Source organism: Alnus glutinosa, chromosome 6 (assembly GCF_958979055.1).
Source record: "Alnus glutinosa chromosome 6, dhAlnGlut1.1, whole genome shotgun sequence".
NCBI classification, from domain to species: domain Eukaryota; kingdom Viridiplantae; phylum Streptophyta; class Magnoliopsida; order Fagales; family Betulaceae; genus Alnus; species Alnus glutinosa.
The window spans coordinates 23,923,762-23,942,171 of NC_084891.1; the positions used below are offsets into that span (position 1 = coordinate 23,923,762).

At 38.3% G+C, this 18,410-nt stretch overlaps 2 protein-coding genes across 7 annotated transcripts in view; both read left to right on the plus strand.

The window, feature by feature from the left end:
- LOC133871751 (probable LRR receptor-like serine/threonine-protein kinase At1g56140) overlaps positions 1–9,824 on the plus strand; it is a 65,869-nt gene extending 56,045 nt beyond the window's left edge. For 3 of the 5 annotated variants that reach the window (XM_062309167.1, XM_062309168.1, XM_062309166.1), the window contains 5 exons: positions 976–1,094; positions 1,230–1,440; positions 2,929–3,160; positions 8,897–9,047; positions 9,135–9,823. In XM_062309167.1, coding sequence (XP_062165151.1) covers positions 976–1,094; positions 1,230–1,440; positions 2,929–3,160; positions 8,897–9,047; positions 9,135–9,542 — 1,121 coding nt within the window. In that variant the 3' untranslated portion in view covers positions 9,543–9,823. Of the gene's footprint in view, positions 1–975; positions 1,095–1,229; positions 1,441–2,928; positions 3,161–8,896; positions 9,048–9,134 lie in introns of all 5 variants that reach the window. The other 2 variants (XM_062309164.1, XM_062309165.1) reach the window with 1 other exon arrangement.
- A 1,627-nt stretch (positions 9,825–11,451) lies between these two features.
- On the plus strand, positions 11,452–17,970 carry LOC133871346 (uncharacterized). 2 transcript variants are annotated; one of them, XM_062308778.1, is made up of 5 exons: positions 11,452–11,883; positions 16,805–16,840; positions 16,976–17,033; positions 17,198–17,322; positions 17,561–17,970. In XM_062308778.1, exons 1-5 carry the CDS (start codon positions 11,524–11,526, stop codon positions 17,642–17,644), a joined length of 663 nt encoding a protein of 220 aa, XP_062164762.1. In that variant the 5' UTR covers positions 11,452–11,523; the 3' UTR covers positions 17,645–17,970. The 2 variants fall into 2 exon arrangements, with proteins under 2 accessions (XP_062164762.1, XP_062164761.1); XM_062308777.1 differs by having other exon boundaries at positions 11,453–11,883; positions 16,805–17,033; positions 17,561–17,966.
- The last annotated feature ends 440 nt before the right edge of the window (positions 17,971–18,410 follow it).

Genomic DNA, 18,410 nt, shown 5'->3' on the forward strand with positions numbered 1-18,410 from the left:
TGGGTTTTGGGTGTTGTGGGTATGTAGATCCTTGTGGGTTTTCTTGGGTTTTTTACGTGGGCTAGCTGAGTTGTTCTTGTGTATACTTCCTGTGTACTTAGGGACGCCTAACGCTTTTTTTAATGAAATCATCTTACTTATCAAAAAAAAAAAAACATTGTCTCCGTCATTCATCTCTCATTTCAATTAAATATTTTTCGTGTTCGATCTCACTTATAAAGGGGGAGTTTCAAACCACACATGACTAAGAGTGTTAGAATATTAAATGATTAAATTCATCCCTTGTCAGCTTAAGCTTTTGGATAATTGGTGATTTAATAGAATTATCTTCTATGTTTGTTGCCAAGTTGATATTTTTGGCTGCTGTGGACGCAAAATGGAGTAAGAGAAACACTAGAATCTTATGTGGAAAGACTAGAAATGTAGTCAATGTGCTCTTGGACATCCTCTTCTGGGTTAGATTGAGGATAAATTCTTTGCTTGGGATCCAGTCTTCCCTTTCTGAGAATGTTATTAGTTGATGTTTGTGCTTGGCTGATTGTTTTCTTAGGGTGGTAGTTTTCCTTTGTTCTGTCTGACCCTTGTAGTTTCTTTGGGTGGTTGTGTTGCCCCGCCGAGTGAGAGTTTAGGTTAGGGGCTTCATGTGTGGCCCTACTGATTGTTTTCTTAGGGTGGTAGTTTTCCTTTGTGCTGTTTGACCCTTGTAGTTTCTTTGGGTGGTTGGGTTGTCACCCTGCTGAGTGGGAGTTTAGCTTAGGGGCTTCATGTGTGGCCTTGCTGTTTCTGTATTCTCTTTATTTTTCTTTTAATAATATTTATTCATCCAAAAAAATAACACTCTAATGTGCAGGATCTATGTACCAATCATTGATGAACCACATATATGCCTTAAAATCCTCATGAGTGCTACAGGTATCATTTTATGTACCTTATACTAGAACTTATATCTCACGTCATCCTTGCTTGACTTTGCAGAGCTTCTTGGCATTGGCCCCAGACCAACTACTTTTAGTTATGCTGAGCTGAGATCTGCTACAGAAGACTTTATTCCTTCTAACAAGCTAGGAGAGGGGGGTTTTGGACCTGTTTACAAGGTAAACTTCATCTTACTACAAAACCACATTATACATGATGACTTAACATTTCAAAAAGAAAAATAAGTTATTTCAACATTTAGATCTCACCAAGAGGGCCTCTGTCTTATGTTTCTTAATTGTGCTATGTTATAGGGTAAACTTTCTGACAGGAGGGTGGTGGCTGTGAAGCAACTTTCAGTATTATCTCACCAAGGGAATCGTCAATTTATAGCCGAGATTGCTACCATATCTGCAGTACAACATCGCAATCTTGTAACTCTGTATGGATGCTGCATCGAAGGAGATAGACGTCTCCTGGTTTATGAATATCTTGAGAACAAAAGCCTTGATCAAGCACTCTTTGGTATGTTTCTAAATAACCACTCTTTGATCAAGCATTCTTTGTGCTTATTAAAGTATCAGATATTACTAATATTTTTGGCGTACAATTGTTTCTTAAGACAAAAGAAAAAAGGGAAGAAGAAAGGATTTTACTTATATTGCATAGTTAAATTACAAAAACTCTCTTCTCGTAGTTTGTTTGTAAGAAAAGACCACAGAAGTTCATGTTATCAGGTCTTGTCACAAATTATTCAATGTTATGACTTATCGTTGCAATAGGGATAGGGAAGAAACTTTATACCGATTGATTCATTAAATTCAGATTAGGTTTTGGGTTTATTACAAGAGACTGTTGTAGAGTTTCTTACTAGACCTTGAGAGAGAGAACGAGTCGTCTAGGTGTTTACTGCTAGGGTTTGAACTTCTTGAGAGCCATGTTGTGGTATCCATAATCCATAATGAATTTTTATACCTTTGTCTAAAGTCCAACTAATTGGTTTATATACCAATTTTTGTGCAATTTTTTGTAAATGAAATGAATCTCAAGTGCTAATTAATCAATAATAATATGCTGCAGAATTGAACAATATTGATCATTACAGGTATAACACTCGCTTAAATAATTGTGAATGAGAATTGCAAATCTATTTAGCTATTAATATGTGTAGTTATCAACAATCAACCGCATAAATCACATAATGTAAAAAGCATCAAACATCTGAAACATGCGGTTTTTTTTTACATAAAAAACTCTTAAGTAGGGAAAAACCTTGAGACCTAGTCCAACTCAAATCATATCACTTCTAAAAGAAAAGTTAGAAAACTAAGGATGCCATTCGAATGCCATTGAATAGTTTTGTAAAAATCAAATTTTTTTAAAATAAAAACTAACACCATTCATAGCCAACTCACAATGCTTTAGCCCTAGGTCTTGGGGTGGTCCAATATGTCCTCCGAAGGTTGAATTCTTAAGTTTCTAAGTCACTGTCATAAGTTGTTTGAGATCAATTCATGTATGACGATGTCTCCGTGAACTTGCGCAAAAGTTCTTCAATGGAGTATTACATGAATCCCTTTACTTAAGACTTCAACCTATTTTTTACCAGTGTTTTATCAAAAGTATATACTAATACGATGTTGGGACTTAACACTTTGTATGAGGATTCAGCTCAAGAGCCGAATCATTTATATCTAATCTGTTTGTGTTGATTGTCTGATTATAGTTTTATGGATTTCTATATATCTACCATTCAAACCTACATCTTGGGGTTATTCACAACTTCTAAAAGTATCACAAGTGTTTTTTGTAGGTTATGGAGAATTTGCACATGATTTGAAGTAGTTCAACTCTCAAATGATAATAGTCCTCTATTTTAGTGATTTAGGGTTTACATAGATGCCATTATTAACAATGCTTTTTGCACCCCAAGTTATTCTTGGCTAGAAATGATTGACCACAAATTGCAACTATTTTTTAAGTTTTTATCAGATGGAGCCACTATTTATGCAGGTAACAATGGCTTGCATCTTGATTGGCCAACCCGATTCAGCATATGCTTAGGAACTGCAAGAGGGCTAGCTTATCTTCATGAGGAGTCAAGGCCAAGAATTGTACATAGAGATGTCAAGGCTAGTAATATTTTGCTTGATGTAGAACTCTGCCCCAAAATTTCAGATTTTGGATTGGCAAAGCTATACGATGATAAGAAAACACACATCAGCACTCGAGTAGCTGGGACCATGTAAGCTAGCTCTTTCAACCATTATATTGTACTATTCTTCCTAATGTTTTTATTTAGATCGTATTATAATGTATAATTAAACACAATATTAATTAGAACATTTTAAATTTTAAATTGTTTAGTGACAAAGAATCAAATTATCACTATTTATTTTTTAGGGTAATTACATTTTTCTCCCATGAACTACCAGCCTCCGTCAATATGTCCCCATGAATTGACACGCTCACCATCCAACTGCATTGAACTACCATTTACTAACCAAAATCCTCATTCCGTCAGTCAACCTCGTTAAATCAAAAGGTCAACCCATCACGTGTGCTTCACATGCTTTTTTTAAAAAAAAATTATTCTCCCTATTTTGCCCTCACTTTCATCTTTTCTCATTTTAACTAGTTTTTACTTTTCTTTTTTCTCGAAAAACGGAACGAATAAATTATAATTGGCCATGAGAGTACCGTAGTTAGGCATTAGAAACAAAAATACAGGCACTTGCTCAGTGTTGTAGATGTGGTCACCATGGAAAAATGAAATGCATGCAGCACATATATACTCTCATTCACTGCATTATATGTACACGCTAACCGGCACCAGCCAGACCACCTGCACCACCACCTAGGCCCCCAGCACCCCATAGCCACCCATCCTTGCAAAGCCACCAACACCACCATAAATAATTTTTTTGCAAAATAGATCCTTCACTGTTATTTCCCTTCCCACCAAGGCATCAACCACAAGCCTCTCTTTCAATCTCACAACCTTCACGTTAAGCATAAAAGAAAGTCCGATCGAGGTTAACTGTTTCTTGCTCTTTAGAGACTAGTGGAGTCACGCGGTCAAAAAGGGCATCTGTGGAGGAAATCTGAAAGGCTCAACGAACACATGAACCGGCCAATATTTTCTTTTCTTATAAATAAAAGAGTTGTCATGTTCACGTTTCACACAGCCAGCCTTCCCATGTTGCAGCAACGCCTCCCTTTGAGCACAATCATGCCTAGCTTTTGCTTGTAAAACTCTCTGCTTAATACCATCAAAAACCTCTATATATTAAGCTTTCAAAATTTTCTTCACAGCTTTAAGTTTCTTATAAGCCCGAAACATAGGAATACCATCCACAATACAACTCCAACCTTCTTCAACCCAAGACAAAACAAATCATGCTCTGCCCAAAACCCAAAGAACTCAAAGTGTTTGGGACCAAAGCTTGAAACTCACCAACATTAACCACTGCTAGGGAGTGATCAGAAAAACCCCCTTCAACAAATATGAGGTATTCGAGTTTGTGGTCCGTAGAATCCAAGGATTATGAGATGGTGGTGGGAGGAGATACAGGTTTGAGGATCCGTGAAAGGGCAAAGGTCTTCGTCGGTCCATTGTTTTGGGTAGAGATGAGACATAGTGGTTGCTTGATACTCTTTTTGATTTGGTGACATGGCTACTTCCTGGTGGTAGAGGAATTCAATGGAAGGAAAAGGAGTGGATCGGTCTTCATGCCGGAAGGGAGAAATGGTGAAGGCTGGGCTCGCCTTGCTTCAGAGCTTCGCCTGGCCATTAACCAGTTTCATTTGGACCAAGACGTGCTGAAAGACCCAAAGGCTGAGGAGGGTAGGGGCAAGAGGAGCTACGCAGAGATTTTGTCCGCGTCACTGCCACAAATGAAGGAGAGCTTTGGGTTCTCTTCGTTGCCGTTAGCGACGGTGCCGAGATGGTTACAAGATTGATCAAAGGAAGCTTTGTCGAAGATTGTGAAGAGATTCCATCCTCTGGTGGAGAATGTTCAAACTCAGGCGAGGGCAGCCACAGGGCCGATTGATCATGAGGCGAAGACGCATTCTCAGACGATGATGTCGAAGGCATCCCAGGTTCTGGGGAAGAGAACCCAAGCTTCGGTAAGACCAGCTACAATTACGGTGGAGCACCGTCAAGTTCCGATGATGTACCCTTCTCAGACGAAGTCGCTAAAGGAGAACCAGATTCCGGCAAAGAGCTTCCAAGCTACGGCAAAGTCTCACGTGTGGGTTGGTGGGTCTCAGTCCTCTGCTCAGTCTATTAAGAAAGTGGGGATGGAAGAGGGGGATTTGGGTTGGATTGGAAGAGCAACATCGCCATCTTCGCTCCCAGGAATGACGCTCTGGAGCACGATCTCTTGAAGAAAGCGATAGAGAGAGAAATAAACTGAGAGAGAGAGAGAGAGAGAGAGAGAGAGAGAGAGAAGAGGAGATGATAGTTCGTGGGGAAAAAAAAATGGAGTAATACTACACGTCATCCCCTTGTCCTCCTTTTGTCCCCCCAAAATTGATGTGGCTCTTAAAATTACCATTGGATCAAAATCCAAGAGTGATATATCAAAAATTCAATGGTGATTTTAAGAGCCACATCAATTTTGGGGGGACAAAAGGAGGACAAGGGAATGATGTGTAGTATTACTCAAAAAAATGTAATTACCCCTTATTTTTTTGATTCTTTTTCTACTTCTTTGAAGTGCAGGATAATCCCAAGGGGTTGCAAGTTCTTTTTCTACCAATTTTGTCCTTCCCTTCACCACCCCATTGGGATGGTCCACATAGTTCATAACTACTGTTTTGAATTATATATTTCACTAAATGTAAAAATAAATAAATAAAAAAGATAAGAAAAATAGCTTTATTAGCAGTATAATTATGTAACCATCATATACAAATGTAAGGTTACGGGGTATTTTAATTTGGGGGTAATTACTTTTCTCTCCTATGAATTACTAGCCTTTGTCAATATGACCTCATGAACTGACACTCTCACCACCTGACCGCATCAAACTACCATTAACTTACCAAAACCCCCCGCCATTGGGGAATCTTGTTAAATCAGATGAAATATTCTATTTTTAAACGTTAAATTTCGTTTAAAGACACCCTCAAAAAATAATTTAATAAAAAATTATCAAACCTAAATATACAAATATATGAAAAATATCAAACCTCAAAAAATTTTAAAAAAAAGAGTGGGTGGCTACCACTGACTTATGGGGTGGACCACTAGCCACACCAGGATGCAAGCCGGGGGTGGCGTGTTCAGGGGTGGCTCTTAGGCCAGCCCCCTCCCCCAAGGGTGGCAGCCATCCCCTTTCTTTTCCTTTTTTTTTTTTTTTATTTTTATTTGTTTAATTTTGAGGGTTGTAAATTTTGATTATAAAGTTAAGGTATTTGAGTCATTTCAAGTTTTTTAACGTGGTTGATTGACGGAAGGGGAGTTTTGGTAAGTAAATGGTAGTTCAATGCGGTCAGGTGGTGAAAGTGTCAATTCGTGGGAGCATATTGACGCATGCTGGTAGTTCATGGGAGAAAAGGTAATTACCCCTTTAATTTAAGGGTAAATGTATCATAACTCCTTGAGTCATAGCATGATTTGAAAATTGTCCCTCACTTTCTAAAAATCAATATTAACTCTTTCAGTTTTTCGCGAATTTGAAATCAGTCATTCCGTCACTTTTCTGTCCATTTTTGCAACTTTTGTTACGCCACCTCTAGGGTGGCTCGCGGCCACCCCCATGGGCCGAGAACATCATAATCTCCTTCATCTTGCTCCATAAGCTCTGATTCGCCAACTCCTCACTCTTCGATCCCACGACACTACCATTGCCATTGTTATTGCCATCACCATCACTCTCACTCACAATAGCTTCGAGCTCATCTTCGATGAGTTCATTGCTATGGGCACCAACGCAAGCAGTTACCAACCTGTTGTGATGAATCTTCGTCGGAGAGATGCGAATGCTCGGCGGAGCAATGGGGTTGCTGAGGCGGCGAGAGAGTTGGGTGTTGAAGGATATTGAAGGGCGAGAGAGCCGTCGTTGAAGATTGGGGTTTGGGATGGGAGTGTGGGAAGGGTGAGCTAGGGTTTTGAGCTGCATTTCGTAGCTGGTAATTGAGGTGGAGAAGAGTGAGCTCTATGAGAGAGCGAGAGTGGAAGTTCAGGTTGGCCTATAGCGAGCAAGATATCGCATCCTCCCAGCTTGCTGGCCATGACCTTCGGCTTCTTCCTTCTGACTAAACCTCAATAGAAGCTGAGCTTGCTGTATTAAGATTCTCCAGCCACCAATCCAAGCTTCCCCTGTAATTTCTCCAAACCCAAGAACCACAAAAATGATTAAAACTCAGAGATTTCTCCCAGCCACACATCCATGGACCAAGAGCACAATCTTCGGCGACTTCCCATCTGGGTTTACTCCCATTTACACCACCAAAGTTACAGAACAGAGCTCTGGCAATGGCATAGTTGGGGATGAAACACTTGCCCAGATCAAATACATATAATTCCTTTTATATTGCTTTACTGTAACGAAAATGGTGGACAATTTGAGGTGAAGTTTAACATGGATTTCATCTAAATATCTTCGCAAGGAGTAAATAGAGGTATATTTGGAATCCCATCTGCGAAGAAAACTGAGATTGAAGGTTTGGTGAAGCTGCTAGAGTCTCAGAATCCAACTCCAGATCCTTGCAACACCACAAAATTCCTGAAGCACAACCACCATCAAGCCGGCCTCCATCACATTCATACCCATCTTCTCTTTTCTTTTCTTTTTGTCCTTTTTTTCCCTGAATCCACCCATACCTCCACCCCCCAAAACCCCCCCTTTTCCAATTTTTTTTTTCATTTAAAAAATAACATTTAAGTTTTTAAATTTATAATATAATAAACAAATAATATTTTAAGATGATGTGGCGAAAATGCTGACGTAGCACTAACGAAAGTTGCGAAAATGGACGGAAAAGTGATGGAAAGGACTGATTTCAAATTTGCGAAAAACTGAAGGAGTTAATATTAATTTTTAGAAAGCAAGTGACAATTTTCAAATCGCGCTCCGATTCAAGGAGTTATGATACATTTACCCTTAATTTAATTATAGCTGTCTAGTCATCTGATACTTCGAAGTTCAGAAAAATTACTACATTTTTTGGGACCAGGTACCTGATCACATTGCATTTGTAAGTAAAAATAGGATGGGTTTCAGAGGTATAGCATTGGTCATATTTATGAATTATTTTCCAAATCTGTCCACAGCAATCTGACTGATATAGTACAGCACTAGTTATTCAATATGCTTCCTACGAATTGACATATATGGTGTGCAAAATCTTTGGAAAAAATTGTGGCTTTAAAGGTCAAATAAGGGAGCAGTGAATATGGGTATGCAACTTTAAAAGGGCTTGGAAATATTGAGTCTTGATTGCTATTCAGATTGAGCCTGCAGGAATTGTATTGTTTAGCAGGTTATTTCTAGGGTTTTGGGATAGCTAGGTTAGGATCTATTGTGGGAAAAGGTTGGAATGGTTTGTATATTGGTTTATGGTTATTTTATGGTGTCACAAGAGAGGAATGGTTTGTGCTTTGAAATAAGCAAGAAAGAGAATAGCAATACTACTCCGTGGAGCTGTTCTGGGAATGCTAACTTAAAAACCTAAGGAAACATAAATAAACTAAACCAACAGCTTAATGCTAAAGAAGCATGAAAATGACTTAAAGTAACTAGCATGGCCTACAGATGGTGCCGGTGAGGCCCCAAATTAAGATTTGCCTGCAGAGTGTGTTGACTAGGCCCCAAATTCGAAATTATACAATGCTTTTCGGTATTTTGATTTTGATCTTTAAGCCTGCTATTTCGTGAGCCTCTTATCCCACACTTCACCATGTAATTGAGGAGATAGCATCCAAAATTTCTTCACTCGGCGTTTGTTTTAATTGATGTTATTCTTGTAGTGGCTATCTAGCACCAGAGTATGCAATGCGTGGGCACTTGACAGAAAAGGCAGATGTTTTCGGTTTTGGTGTTGTTGCTTTGGAGATCCTCAGTGGGAGGCCAAACACAGACAATAGCGTGGAGACCGAAAAGATTTATCTGCTAGAATGGGTATACAACATGAGTATCTCTCTATCAAATTACTACTTAATTGAAAACTTGTTTTTCTTGTGATAAAATCTCTATTATGTTTTTCAGGCATGGGCTCTGCATGAAAATAACCAGGCTTTGGGACTGGTGGATCCCAGATTACTGGAGTTTGATGAAAATGAAGCCACTCGAGTGATAGGAGTGGCTCTTTTGTGCACTCAAGCATCACCAATGATGCGCCCACCCATGTCACGCGTCGTGGCCATGCTTGCTGGAGATATTGAAGTGGGCGCCGTTACATCAAAGCCAAGTTATTTAACAGAATATAATTTCAAAGATGTAACAAGCAACTTTTTAAGTCAAGAAGTTACTCCGTTAGCTACTCCTAGTGGTAACAGCCAGCCGAAAATCCAAGATGGCAACACAACCAACTTAAACCTAACGAATGATCCAATGCCCTCACCTACAAACATCCCAAAATCAATGATCAGTGATATTATTGGAGAAGGAAGGTGAAAGGTATCTCGTCCTTGCTTTATAATCGTGTCACTCATGGGTATTCCCTTTGCCTTGGCATGGAGGACTTCTGCTTCTGTTTATGCATACTGGTTGCCTTTTTAAGTATCTGCAAATGGAAACATGTGTTTATAGACTGCAACCCATATAAGCAGCGTTCTAAACCACTACTGGAGTTTATACATATCTTGATTTTGTACAGAAATCTGTATGCCAAATATATGTTACATTAATAAGGAAACTATTCATGTTTGTTGTACAAAAGTTCAATGTACTTCAGAAATCCTTTATTTCTCCGTTAAATTTTATAGAGCGCTAGTAAATCTGGTTCTGGTCATTTTGCTCAAGAGACTACAATGTGGTTATTGGTCAGCCTTCTCCCTCAAAGATTTTGGACTCCCGATGTTTTTGCCCCGTTCAGGGGAGTAAATATTTGTGTTATGCTCAAAGGCAAGAAGCAGACTGTTTTCTGCACGAGCTCTAGAGAATTAGTTAATAATTCTCGGGAGAGGGGATAATGGGAAAGGCTCTCCAGGGCCCTCTTCTCCTTACTTTCTTTTTTTACTTTGCAAGAAAAAATAGTTCAATAATTTCAGATAATTTTAAAATAGATTCAATCTTCTGAGGTTTGATTTACTTAATTTTCAATTTTGAAATTTATCCATAATTTGTTTACTTGACAGTATTTTTTTAATTTGAAATTTTCAATATTGTCGGATACAAAAACTAGAACCAACTATTGGCGGGTATTTTTTGAACATTTTTAAACAATTATTCGAAAGTATTTTGGTCAATTCACGTGGAAAGAAAATAAATGGTGTTTGAGTAAACCTCCCACAAATATCCCATAAAGCTAACCTGATAAGGTTTAATAGCCTTTGCATTAGCCTTTACTAAAAGAAAAAATCTAATGACTATTATATCTTACCAGGTCAACTTTGTAGGATATATATGGGGTGTTTGCATGATATATGGCATTACTCTATTGTGTTTTCCATTTAAATAACCATTAACTTTGATAAAGAGAGACATTGAAATATTTATTTTCAATTCCTCTAGAATCTAAAATTGATTAAAAAAAAAAAAAAAAAAATTACGTTGAAATCAACACAACCAATAAAACAAATAGACAACATAATCAAAACAATAAAATGAAAAGAGATCCGGACAATGATTCTCTACAATTTCAAATAAATCATAAATTCTCAAATTATATGAATTCAAATCATTTCTTGTATCGAACAGCATGAAAAAATGATACATATTAAAAAAGTAACATGATATCAATGAGAATTTAGTATATTTCAATTTCATCAGGTTTTTGCGCTTTATGTCGTAAAAAAGTTTTGAGTCAAAGACTATCTTTTAATTTTATGAAAAAGAAGCATCTCTTCAAAAGTTAAGAAAAAATGTTTTGAAAAGAAAATTTATTTTAACTGCCTCGATAATATGCCACATTTTTAATATGTAGTATTTTGATGCAAGAAATAACCTGAATTCACATAATTTTAAAATTTACAATTTCTTTAAAATTGTAAGAGATCATAATCCAATCATGATAAGTTTAATTATCTGTATGAGTTATAATACAAAGCATCCATGTTATTTATTAATTAGAAGGTAATACTGAGAAGTCTCTGATGTATATATATATATATATATATATATATATATATATGATGTAAATCAGTTTTTGATATCTTTAGAAAAAATATTTTTACGTGAATTTCGGGTGATAAATTCTCAACCCACAAGGGTGTAGGGCGAGGCAAAAAGGGCGGAAGTCCACCCCGCCCCGTGCCCATCCCTAACTATTATTAATAATCTAATTGCTGCATCATTATTTCTTTTTTCTTTTCACATAAAATGTTTCAAATTAAAAATCCGAGAAACTAAATAATCCATCATACTTTTGTTGTTTCATTAAATATCCTTCCCTTATAGTGGGCAATGTTTAGGCCTCTGGGATCCTCGTGCAGAAATGGGCTGCAATTTCTTGAGGAACGTCAGTAAGTGGAGCCGACTCCGAGTGCACGAGACAAGATTGTTTATCGCCCATGTCGGAAGTTTCACGGCCGAAGCTCAATGCCTCTCAAAACACCAACAGTGGCGAGCCTATGCTCGATTTCCTACTCAACCCAGCAAAACCAGAGGTGCCAACACTTCGTCATCGCCTTCACGTCCATGTTCCTCGTCGCCTTCGTCTTCGGCTTCATCCCATTCCTCGTATTCAAAGGCTGCTTTTGTGGGATGGTATTTGGGCAAGCTTGAATCTTGGCCACTTATCACGAAATGCATCTCATCTTCTCTTATTTATACAGCCGCAGACTTGACTTCCCAAGTAAAGAACTCTAAACCTGCAGTCTTTTTATTTGTCTTTGAAAGTTCTCTAGCAAGTTGCTTTTTTGAAATCCGTGATAAAGATGATAATGACTATTGTGTTATGTTAGTCCTCTCTAACATGGAATCTTGAACTGAGATAATGGCATGCGCATTAATTAACTGCGAATTGAGCTCAATTGGGCCATTTTGTTTGATGAAAAGGTACTGCGATAGGTTATAACTTATAAGGGTGGACACTTCTCATACGAAAGCTTTAGAGAAGGGAGGATAGGGAATAGGATCCTCTCCATTTCAGGCCAGGGGTCAGGATTTACAGTTAGGTGTATCTAACTGTGTACATTATATAACATCATTTAGATGTTTAAGTCATGATTTAAAATTGGTGTATATAACTGTGTTCATTTTGTCACATTATTTAGATTTTTTAAAAGAGCCAGGGGGTGTAGTGGGGACAAGACGAGGATTGGTTGGCTCATCTTCCTCCCAACTGTTTCTTGTGGTTAAGTTCTTTAGAGTTCTCTTACCTTTTTAGACCCCAATAGTTGGTGCTTCAAATTCTTTTCATATTTAGACCCACATATTGTTCCTCCAATTCACTGGGTCAGCAATTTGTTTGAGCATTGTCGTGGACTGTCCTTGACCATTGTTTGCAAATATGGTGTCCAAGTGTACATGACGTCACTTCCTCTATCATGGGATTAGACTTTAACTTATTAAATGAACTAAACCTCCCTTAGTCCCTTTTCCAACAGAAACGTGATATCGAATGTTCTGCCAGACATGGACTGTGGAAGTTTGTTGGTGATAATATGGAGCTGCTTATTGTACACAGTTTCATCATCAATTTTAGTGGTTTTAGTTGCAAGTCTCTGTTGATCATGTTTTTGATAGGGGTGGGATTAGGGTAAGAGGTGGAGTTGGAATGATTAGGATTAGATTAGTTAATTTTTTTTGATAAGTAGGATTAGATTAGTTAATTAGAATTAGAGTTTATTTGAATTTGAATACTATGGGATGTCACGAGTTTCTGGACAATGGCCTTAAGCTCCTAATCCTAATGAGTTGTGGTGTGTTGTTTTTCCTCCAAGACACCACAAAAAACAGGACGGAACCATCTTCCATACTAATGCACCTTGAGGACTACTGTACACCCCTCTCCAACAAGCAAGGAGATCTACTACTCTTTTATGCATAACCCAAGCTAACCCAACATGGCTGAAAATAGCATTCTCTAAGGCACTGGCAATCTCATAATAGAGTAGAAGATGTTCCACAGACTTTTCATTCTTCTTACACATACATGACCAATCAACCACAATGACATGTTTTTTAAGGTTATCTATGGTGAGGATCTTCCTAGGGCAGCTGTCCAAGCAAAAAATGCCGTTCTCAATGGGGCCTTATTCCACCAAATACACTTCCAAGGGAAGGGAGTGCTCTCATGAGGTACAAGGACATTAAAGAAATATTTAACGGTAAACATCCCTCTCTTGGAAGGGGCCAAACCTGTCTCAATCTAAGGGAGTACACCAGGTTAAAGAACGAAGCAAATGCATCCATCTCTCATTCGTGAGCAGCTTTGAGAAAGCTGACATTCTACTTATGTTAATCGGTAGATAACTCCAAGTAATCTGCCAAGGAAGCATCTTTAACGCAAGCAATACTATACCAAACCGAAAAAGCTTCCTTAAGGGTCCGATCCCTACACCACAAGTCATGCAAGAATCTAATCTTAGAGTCATTTCTCACCTCAAATCTGGTATGAATAGAGAAATTCTCGAGTGGTAAGTCACTTGATCCTGGTGCCTCATGAATAATCTGATCTAAAGTTCAACCCCCTTTGAGTGCAAACAATTCATTGGGGCCACTCCCGTAGGCGAATGCTCGAGCTTTACCAAACTCGTGTGGAAAGGGTGCTTTGTTTGGTATCCCGGGGATCTAGTCGAGGCGAAGCCCCAGATATCCCGTTATATATATATAATCCTACCCCGTAGGACCGTTGACCTTATTTGAACACTACCCACCCCACGTGCTACCATATTTAGTATCTACTACGACTCTCCACAAGGCCTCTCTCATGCAAATAGCGTCAAAGCCACTTCCCCAAAAAGAGCATGGGTGAACAAAAGCAAGTTTCGAACCCCTAACCCTCCCTAAGAAATCGGGGAACAAACTTTGGACCAGCTTACCAGATGAAATTTGAACTCTTCATCTAGTCCACTCCTTAAGAAATCCCGCTTTAACTTTTCTATGCGATTAGCAACACCAACAAGTAGGGGAAAAAAAGACATGAAATACGTGGGCCAATTAGATAGAGTACTTTTGATTAATGTAATCTTTCCACCCTTAGACAAGTATATCCTTTTCCAGCCAGCAAACCGATGCTCTATCTTCTCAATAACACCATCCCAAATAGATTTGGTCTTAAAAAAAGCTTCCAATTGGAGGCCAAGATACTTCATAGGCAAGAAAGAAACCCTGCATCCGAAAATACTAGCCAATCCAACAACATTATTGACATTACCCACAAGAACTAATTATGACTTGGCCATATTTATTTTAAAACTGGAAATAGCTTTGAAGCATAAGAATAAGGCACAGATATAGCATAGGTGCTCTGGGTTTACCCCACAATATATCAAGGTGTCATTCTCAAACAAGAGGTGGGGATGTGAAGCATTCCCATGTTCCTAGACTCCACAAAAAAGCCTAAAAGAAGGCCTTCATCTACAGTAGCCAAAAAAAAAAAAAATTACTAAGGGCCTCCATGACAATGATAAAGAGCAAAGGAGACAAAAGATCCCCTTGTCTTAGACTGCGGGAGCCACTGAAGAATCCAGAAGAAGTACCATTTACCAAAACAGAGAATCGCATTGAAGAAATACAATGCGCTTTCCAACAACGCCATTTCACCCAAAAACCACATCTCCTCAACAAGTATAATAAGACTCCCAATTGACACAATCATAGGCCTTTTCAATGTCCAATTTGCAAAGCACCCTTGGAACTCCCGATTTAATCCTACTATCCAGGCATTCATTAGCTATAAGTACGAAGTCTAGGGTTTGCCTACCTCTAACAAACGCATTATGAGGCTGCAAAATAATCTTCTCTACAACCATTTTCAACCTATTAGCTAGGACTTTGGCAAGAATCTTATAAACTCCACTCACTAGACTAATAGATCGATAATCTTTGACATCAACAACCCCGGGTTCCTTCAGGATGAGAGCAATGAAAGTGGCATTAAAGCTTTTTTCAAACTGGATTTTGGCATGAAAATCATGGAACAACCTCATAATATTTTCTTTAATCACATCCCAACAAGCGTGGAAGAAAACCATAGTAAACCCATCAGGACCCAGCACCCTATCACTGATTATACCTCTCATCACCTCAAGAACCCCACACTTCTCAAACAGTCTTTGAAACCAAGTGGCCTCGTCTTCATCAATGGTATCAAAAGCAAGGCCATCCAGCTTGGGCTGCCAACCAAACTATTTGGTAAACAATCTATCATAGAATTGCGCAATGTGATCCATGATCTGAGTTTGCTCGGACGTAACTGAGCCATTTACCAATAGCAACTTGATGGAGTTGTTTCCCCAAGTTAGCCACTTGATAGAAGAACTTTAGACATTTGTCACCCTCTCTTAACCAAAGCGTCATTGACTTCTGCCTCCAACTCGTCTCTTCCAATAGGTTAACCCTCCCCAAATCACTAATGACTCTCTCTTTCCTCAACTTCTCTTCATTACATAAGGCTCTCTCTTCCTCCATACCATCAAGAACACGTAGCTCATCCAAGAGGTTCTTCTTCTCAATCTCAACATTACCAAACACTTACTTATTCCAAACTCTTAAATCAGCTTTCAATGCCTTGAGTTTGCGAGCCAAAATGAAACACAGGGAGCCTTGGAAACGATAGGAAGACCCCCACTTTTTTTCTTTGTCCACAAAACCTTCGGCCTTTAACCACATATTCTCGAACTTGCAATATCTTCTACCACCATGAATACCTCCACAAAACCTTCAGCCTTTAACCGCACCCAAAAAGTGTTCTTTTTAGTTCTGCCCACCCCCCACTTAAAATTCTAGTTCCGCCCCTGCCCAGCACTTGTCTCAATCGCAAGTGGAGGGCAAGAGCTCAGTGGGGGGGGCTCCTCCCCATGGAGCACTTTGAAATCCAAAAAGGCGGTGAAACATTAACTAGAGGGCCGCTCCTATCCACACCACCCAAGGCACACTCATCCTTATAAGGGGATAGATTTCTTTACAACAAGTTAATAAGAAGTGTATCTGCATAAAGAGAGAATATATTCTGTCTTCAATTACTCACTATCTTTCTTTCTCATCTTTGTTTATTTAAAATCCTTTTTCTTGGCATTGAAAAAATGCTTGAGATCTGGTAAAAAAATTGCAATGTAATGTCTATGCTGTTATACCAGACTTAGGGTCAAATACTGCTTCACAGGGAATGCTGGATTTAATAGATGGGATTTAGCTACCTCTTATTGTAATGCCATTGACCCAAGTACCTTCAATGAGCCAAAAAAAAAAAAAAAACATAATAAGTCAGCAACTTGACCAGCACCCTCTCGGTGTTTGTGTTGGCTTCTGTTCTCTATGATTGCTCTGGCTCTAGTGGTAGTGTGTGAGAAAGCAGCGGGCAACTTAATTGATTGTTTTGTTCAAGTATTCCTTTCAATACTTTCTTTGATCTGTTTATTTACTTCCTGCTCAATCTCCACCTTCAAACCTTTCTCATTGCAAAAAAATTCTTTAGCTCAATAGTCTTTTGATATATTTGGTTCTGATTCTGGTTCTAAATTACGACATTTTCTGATATATGTGTTTGGCAGCCTATAGTTTTCCCCAGCTTGTAATGGTGAACTGATTATGAGAAACGTATTTTTTAGATGATTACGCTACCACCTTCAGGTTCTTTTGACAAAGTAAGGACATTCCGCATGGCTGCATACGGCTTGCTAATTTTAGGGCCAAGCCAGCATCTGTGGTTTAATTTTTTGTCAAAGATTTTACCAGAGCGTGATATGCTGACAACCTTGAAGAAAATTTTCATGGGACAGGCTATTTATGGACCTTCAATCACCACTGTTTTCTTCTCCTATAATGCAGGTTTACAAGGTAAACAAAATTTTTACATTTACTAAAGTTTTTGGACCCTCCTATCATTACTAGTTTATGACCACCTCCAGATATACCAAGTACCAAGTTTTCTGGTTTTGCTGTGGTAAATTTGGTTTTACTTCTGTGGTCTTACTGAGTTACCATCATGATGCCAAACTTAGGTGAAAGTGGTCAAGAGATTGTTGGAAGATTGAAGCGTGATTTGCTGCCAACATTAAAAAACGGTGTTTTATACTGGCCGATCTGCGATTTTGTTACATTCAAATTTATACCTGTTCATCTACAGGTATGTTTAGGTCACTTCTCTCTCTCCTCTCTTTACATGGTTGGTCTGACCAGAGTCTTGAGGAAAAATTATATTTCAATTTTTGCAACTTTCTTGTGCTTGAATTAACAGCTTTAGTTTTGGACACCCACAAAAAAAAAAAAAAAAAAAAAAAAAGACAGAGAAAAAAAAAGGCCTTTACTTTTGGACTTAGCTCAAAGCTAATTGGCTAACATTTTTTCCTAATATATGTTTGTAGCCATTGGTGAACAGTTCGTGTTCATATGTATGGACAGTTTATTTGACATACATGGCAAGCTTGAAAAAAGCGAGCAACAATTAGTGTTGGGATTTTTGACTTCTGCTCATGTAGAGTGATATCATCCGTTACCAAGGGAAGAAAAGAAGGCTTGTTGGTCACGCAATTCAGGTATAAATTTGCGGAAATTGCATGTCTACTTTTATTTTTCAAATGCTTTTAGTTCTACAGAATTATGTTTTATTTTATAACTTGTTCAAACATTTCTGTACACAATTCCTTTTACTGCCGTTGAAATTGAAATTGAAATTTGTCGGCTGTAGATTGAGAAATCTGTAATTCTATAACCATTCCCGTACGTATTTTGATAAGAAACTAACGCGGATTAGGAGATATACTGATTATGACATGAATTTAATGTATCTTAATCATCTCAACGGTCATCTTCTTTACTTGTTGACTTCAATTATGATAATGCGATGGGAGACGAGTCGCTTTTATCATTTGCTTTTTTTGCTTTTTTTGGAAGAAGAAACCAGGAGCTAGGGAGAGTCGGCATGGGAGTGCCGTATAGGGATAAGAATTCGCGACAATTATTTATTCGAATTTTAGGTAATATAAGAGAGCCTATATAGTATCTACTTGTTCAAGTAATTCGAGTAGGTAATTGACTAGATCACAATCCAACGTGAAGAGCGATACACTTATGTTTTTTTTTTTTTTTTTTTTTTTTGGGGGGGGGGGGCTTTTGGGCTTCTTCTTTTGCAGTTATGGTTTGTCAAACAAGAACAAGAGTGTATATTTTAAGATGAGAAATAATCATTGGATCTGTTTTCTTACATGTAGGTCC